At 41.7% G+C, this 6,719-nt stretch overlaps 1 protein-coding gene across 2 annotated transcripts in view; it reads left to right on the top strand.

Annotated features, from left to right (window-relative positions):
- Positions 1-870: 870 nt before the first annotated feature.
- si:dkey-117m1.4 (uncharacterized) overlaps positions 871-6,719 on the top strand; it is a 28,571-nt gene continuing 22,722 nt past the window's right edge. Inside the window, exon 1 of one of the 2 annotated variants that reach the window (XM_057843650.1) lies at positions 871-1,219. In XM_057843650.1, the coding sequence (XP_057699633.1) occupies positions 1,125-1,219 (95 nt within the window). In that variant the 5' untranslated portion in view covers positions 871-1,124. The remainder of the gene's footprint in view (positions 1,220-6,719) is intronic. The other variant, XM_057843649.1, reaches the window with a different exon arrangement.

The following is a 6,719-nucleotide window of genomic DNA, read 5'->3' as shown; positions in this document are numbered from 1 at the left end:
GATTGAATGATTTTGACACAAATGTCCTACCCCTAATATGGCTCAAACACAAAAAGGATTGCTTCAATCAAAGAAAACAGTTTGAATGAAAAATAAAGTGTTCAAATGCGAATTTCTGAGTCTCAAATATTTTTCTCATTCAAACCTTTTTTTCTACAATTGAATTTTGAAAAAAATTTTGATTGAAGTGATTTTTTCTTTTGAAAATAAATATTTTTTGTTTGAAGCAACTTCATTTTTGATTGAATAATAAAGACACAAATGTCCTAGCCAAAATGTGGTCCAAACGCAAAATTACATGACTTCATAAATGGTGTTTCAATAACAAAAAACTTGACTTAAATAAAAAAAAAAAAAAAAAGAAAAAAAATTCAAAGAAAAATAGTTTTCAAATATATTTTTTTGAGTTTCAAATTTATTTTTGCATTCAAACACGTTTTTGATTGAAGTGACGTTTTCTTCGATTGAAAATATATATTTTGATTGAAGCAACTTTTTATTTGACTGAAGCAACTTTTTTTTTTTTTGGATTGAATAATAAAGACACAAATCTACCTCCATAAATATGAACGGCAAGCAATAATAAACTACTTCAAATTATAGACAGAGGCTACATAACCTGTTGATAGAAAACAAAAACACACGCAATATAAAAGAAATTTAACACGGACATATGCGTATCGTTTTATTCTTGCTAGTTTGTAGTTATAATGGGTCTTGGACTCATTATCGTCATTTTATCAGCTTTTTGACGTTTCATTGAAAAGTATACTGGAGAATAACTCTTCAAAGACGCTTTAAACTCACCCCCCCTTTCCCCGCCTCTGCTTTGTTGGCGCGTTCATTCCGTCACGGGGGTGACGAGGACCTTAGTCTATTTTACGTGTCCTTTGTTTGCTACAGTAACGTGTTGCTTTCAGTTGGGGATTTATTCAAAGTCACTCATCGTCTTCTCTGTCATGAGTAGTGCAGATATTCTGACTGAAATATATTTTTTTCCACGGGTGTGGGCCCCAGCACACCCCTATACTTCGCTGCAGTGAACTCGTCTATAATAACCTTGGTGAGGGCCAGTTGAGCAGCTGAAGAGCGGCGACACAGGCGAGAGAGGCTGAACGGCAGACATGGCGGAGACCGTACGGTCGTCCCACGAGCACCGGGAGGCACAAGCATATGACAGGGAAAGAGACGGCGCCAAAGCGGCAGCACCGCTGCGAGGGTGAGTGTACCGCTCAGCCGTTACCGTTAGAACCAGAACAAAGGGGCAACATTTCATACGGTTTCACTTACCAATGACAGCAAGACCCGGTGTGGGTGTGTAACGTGGGAGAGTGTCCCCTTCATGACAACAAGTTGTAAACATGCTGTGGTCGCCCGCGCAATGTCAGAAAGTGGCTTTTTCGTGGCACGTTTCTTTTCCACGACTAACATCGAACGCATCACACGATTAACTTGAAACACTTAACAGCTCTACCAAAACAAGTCACACGTGCTTTTTAATTGTGACTTTTGCCAGTTGTAAACCAGAGTACGAGATGTTTTGATGTCAAGTGTAAACAAACATCATAAAAGTCATTGTTGTAAAGGTAAAAAAGTTCCAGAAATGTTTGCTATTACTGCAAGTGTGTTTGTGTACGAGTGTGCGTGAGATGGGGGGCGAGGGGAAGGGGGGTTGTGCGGAAGTGTGTGCTTATAGGTGCGCATGTGTGTGTGGTGAGCTTGTATATGAGTGGGAGAGGACACGCACACACATAAAGGGGGGGGGGGGCAACGCGTGAGAGAAAGGAGCACCACAGTGTGTGTGTGATTATCCCTGTGTTATGGGGACATCAATCTGTTTACACATCACATCTTATGGGGCCCTCATATGCCTTTTGGGGTCCAGGAGTAAGTTTCCATGACAACGATGATGGCGATATTCGAAGGTGAAGATGTGTTAAGGGTGGGCAAGGTCAAAGGTCAAGTCAGCAGTGGCTGTGCTTGCCAAGAAACAAATACATGTCAACGTGATGTTCTCTTAAGTAATGGAAACGCATGTGTGTGTATATGTGTATGTGCGAGGCGAGGTAGGGAGGGAAGGGGGAAGGGAGCAGTGTGTGTATGCGAGTGTGTTGCTGCATGGATGTGTGTGCAAGAGCAGAGGAAGGAGGAGGGAGTGTGTGTGTAAGGGACGGGAGGGGGAGTGAACGTGTGCGTGACAGAGACATGAGTGTGTGTGGTGTGTGTGTGTAAATGAGAGGGGGAGCGAGATGGGAGGGGGAGTAGTGTGCAAGAAGTGTGTGACAAAGAGCTAGGAGTGTGTGTGTGTTACTGAGTGAGTGTATTTTTGTGTTTGTGGTGAATGAGTGTGGAAGGGCTATAGGTGAGTTTGCCATGTGTCGGAATACACGTGTGATGTGAAGGACGTGTGTGCCTGTGTGAGAGAGGGAGCATATACAGTATATATGGCGTGTGTTGTGTGCATAATTGTGTGTGTTAGATAGATAGAGGGGAAGTGTGTTAGAGGCACAAGGAAGGGGAGGGCGAAGTGTGTTTTTGCACGTACATGTGTGTTAGGAGTGTGGAGGAAGGTGTGTGTATGTGAGAAAGGATGTGTAAGGTGCATGGGTGTGACTTTTAAGGGTTGTGATTTTGTCATAAGGGCTAATAATTAAAATGGATACCTGTTACTTATAAGTATGTTTGTGTTGACAAATTCACCATCAAACAATGTCAAAAGTGCGAACTGAAGAGTGTGCTTTTGGCTTTAAGTAGCAATGAGCAACGTGTGTTTGCGATGCATGCACAAGACCAGAGAAAGTGTGTGTGTCTGCCCTTGTGTGTCTCAAAGAGAAGATGGAGGGTGTGTGTTTCAGCGAGAGTACAGTGTGTGTATGTGTTTAAGAGGAAAAGAGAAGGGAGGGTGTGTGACGCAGTGTTTGTGTGTGTTTGCGGGTGTATGGTTGTCTTGTGTGCGTGCAAGCTTTTGAAGGGGAGGGTGAGTGTGTGTGCGTTTGTGTCTTGGAAACTGAAAAAGAGGGCTTGGTAGCTAGTGCATATGCTGTGTATTTAGTGTGTCTATTTTTTGTGTCTGTATTTGTTCTGCTTGTGTGTGTGTGTGTGTTGTGTAGTTGTTGTGTTTGTGTGCATGTTTGTTCTGCAGTCAGAAAGAAGTGAGATGTTTGTAGGTGTGAAGGGGTAAGATAGGTTTGTAATGTGTGCATGTATCTTTGTGTGTTTGTCATATGGAGGGTAGGAGACAGTGTTTATGCATCTACTTTGTTTATGAAAGAGAAAAGGACACAGTGTGTTGGGGTGTGTGCGTGCATGTGTGTGCCTATGCTCCAAGCAAAAGTTGAGTGTGCGTGCACTCTATGTGTGGGTGGTAAGGTGTATAATAGAATAGGGTTGTTTTGTGTGTATTTCTGTTTCATTATTGATGGTTAGGGCGTGTGTGCATGTTTTTTTTTTTTTTGTATGTACAAAGTGCGCGTGTCTGCAACTGTGTTTTCTGTTCGTATTTGTTATTGTGTATGTGTAGACTGTGTCATATTAGTTTGTGTGTGGGAGTGAATAATGTGTATTAATGAACATGACCACACAATTTATCATAGCAGTTAGTTATATGTGCATCTCAGAAAGTGCAGATTGTGTATCTACTCACCATTGTGTGTTGGAGAAGAAAAAGTGAGTTGTGTGTGTATGCGCGTGCGTGCATGCGTGTGGAACATGAGACTGTGGGTTTGGTTATTTGAGAGAATGCGTGAGAGCGTGCGCGTGTGTGTGTGTTCGTGAGCTTCAGTCAAGAGGGAGGGTGTGTGTGCGTGCAAGCTTGGCTAGAGAGAAAGAGAGAGAGAGAGGATATTTGTGTGTGTGTGTGTGTGTGTGTGTGTGTGTTTGCGTGCCTGTAAGCCTGAAAGGGAGGGGTGTGTGCATGTGTCTGAGAGTGTGTGTGTGTGACTGAGTGCCTGTTTGTGTGTGCATGTGGGCCAGTGAGGGGGAGGGTGTGTGTGTGGGGGGGAGTGTGTGTCACGCACACATGTGGACTGTGAGCTGTGTGGTGTGTTTGTTCATGCACATGTGAGTCGAGTGTGGGTTTGTGTGTGTGAGTGTTGGGTTGAAGGGAAGGGAGAGAAATATGCAAGAACAGAAGAAAGAATCAATGAAGAGGGCAAGACAAAAAAATGGGGACACAAAAGTATAAATGGAAGAAAGTTGACAAACTCACTGAAGTGCATGTCAATCAGACTACAGTGGGGAGAACAAGTATTTGACTCACTGCCAATGGGAAAACCCATTGCCAGTGTATCAAATACTTGTTCTCCCCACTGTACATGTCGCCTTTAGTTCCAACAACTGGTACCGCACTGTTATTCTACAGGTGGCAAATCATTGTGTCCATCTACAGCAGGGGCGGGCAAACTATTCCACAACGGGCCGCAGTGGGTGCGTTTTTTCGTTCAAACTCGTCATTAGGACACCTTTTCACCAATCTGGTGTCCTACAAGTGCAATCAGTTGCTTCTTGTTTCTGCTGAAACCTTATTGGTTAAACTGTTTGGGCTGAATCAGTTGAAACAAAGACCAGGACCCACTGCTGCCCTTGAGGACCGGTTTTCCCACCACTGCTCTACAGGTGAAAGTCAGTGAGAATAGAATCCAGATAAGGGGTCATCAAACGTTTTGGGTCTAGAGATGGTTCTTAAACAGGGGAAACTTTTCAGAAGACCCTCACCCCCATAATCCTAATGCCAATTAAACAAACTTCCGTTTGCACCACAGTGGCAATTGCTTTCTGGGGGTTAGCTATCTACACATTTACAAAAACGCTCAAAGATACCATTTTAGCAATTTGATTTCAAGATTGAAAGACTTTTCTGCCTGCTTTTGCAAAAATTTTGACAAAACCTGAATTTGAATAAGGTAGATTCACACCAACAAACGAACAATAGACAAGTTTCCTGAGCGAAACATGTGTGGTGCCATCTTGGAAAATGTCTGCTCCGAACTTCCGGTTTAGAAAGAACAGCATGAATTGCGGTTAGAGTAAGCAGTGTGTTGTCAAAGTTAAAACGGCAAAAGGAAACCAGAGGAACCCACGTAATCTCCAAAAATGATTCAGCACGACGTAGATGAGACTCCGAGACTTTCTGTGCTGTGCGTCAACTCCTGGAAGCGCCTATGTATGTATGGTTTGAAGTGGAGTGTTTTGAATATTAAAGATCATCATAACTACAATCATCTTAATAACAATATCAAAGGCAACAAGTTATTAAACTTAGTTTGATTGCTGGCTGGTCGTTTCATTTTCTGGTCAACAGATTATAATGACGCCTTATTTTGCATATTGATATATAAGAGGACTGTCGTGTACTTTATTTGTACTTAAAGCACGTTCACTGCATGCAGGTAGCACTCAAGACCAAACTGTTTAGTAAAATTAGGCAAGGCAAGGCAAGGCAAATTTATTTATATAGCACAATTCAACACAAGGCAATTCAAAGTGCTTTACATCACATGAAGACCATAAAAATCACATTTAAATCAACACAACGTAAAAACCAAGACAAATGATCGCATTTAATCACAGAATAAAAATAAATAAATAAAAATAAAACAAAAATAAAAATAAAGCAAACTACTACTACTAATAATCACTGAAATCAGCAATGGAGATAAGCACAAGAGGAATAGAAGGCAGGTAGGTTGAAATATATAGACAGTTATGGATATGCAGTGCCAAACAAAAGCGTTTTTAGCCCTGATTTAAAGGAGCTAACAGTTTGAGCATACTTCAGACGTTCGGGTAACTTGTTCCAGAGGTGAGGAGCATAATAACTAAATGCTGCCTCACCCTGCTGGGTTCTTGTTCTTGGAACATGCAGAAGACCCGTTCCAGACGACCTTAGGGGTCTAGATGTAATTAACATTGACATTAACTAACACCACAAGGACTATGTTGTTATTTTCTACATTGATGGTGTGTGTGTTGTTTATTGATCTATTATCTGCAATCAGTAACTCAAGTTCTCAAATGAAAACCAACAAATCTGTTACGGCAGAATGCGGACGCAAGGTTGGAAAAAACGAAGGCAGCAGACAAGCAAAAATTAAAAAAAAAAAAAAAGGTAATGATGCCACTAGCAACAAAGGGATCGTAAATAAAAATTGTCAAATGGCAGCAAGTCAATATCTCTGCAACCTGCTTGGGATCAGTTTAAAGTGCATGTGACATGAAAAAGCATGTTTATTTCATATTACACGTGGTATTTTATGCCCCTGAATGATATGGACTGCTTGGATGTGTGTGGAAGCGATCGCTATATTTATTTAGTTTTTTTTAATCCCGCGCCATGAAAATGAGTGACTTCCGGCTTCGGTCTTGCATTGAGGAGGAGGGCGCTGTGACGTGTACGGTAGAAGACGTCCTCTTCACTATACAGTGTACTGTTGTGTATGAGGACGAAGGATTCAGCTGATTTTGCGGATTAATACGTTTATTTTTCGCATCACGCCAGCCAAACGGCTGCAGAAAAATCATTCTGTATGAGGGAGAGGCGTATGGGCCTTTTTGGAGTTTCAAACGGTTCCCATTCACCGTGGATATTTACTGTGGGACCATTGGACTTACGAGGAAGTGAGTAAACATCTTGTTTTGTATTATGTCAAATACGAATACAGCGATTACAAAGTAAACACTACAAACTTCCTTTAAATAAAGGACTACTTACGTTTGATCAT

Source organism: Corythoichthys intestinalis, chromosome 8, assembly GCF_030265065.1.
Source record: "Corythoichthys intestinalis isolate RoL2023-P3 chromosome 8, ASM3026506v1, whole genome shotgun sequence".
Lineage (NCBI taxonomy): Eukaryota > Metazoa > Chordata > Actinopteri > Syngnathiformes > Syngnathidae > Corythoichthys > Corythoichthys intestinalis.
This window is presented reverse-complemented; position numbering and strand designations above follow the sequence as displayed.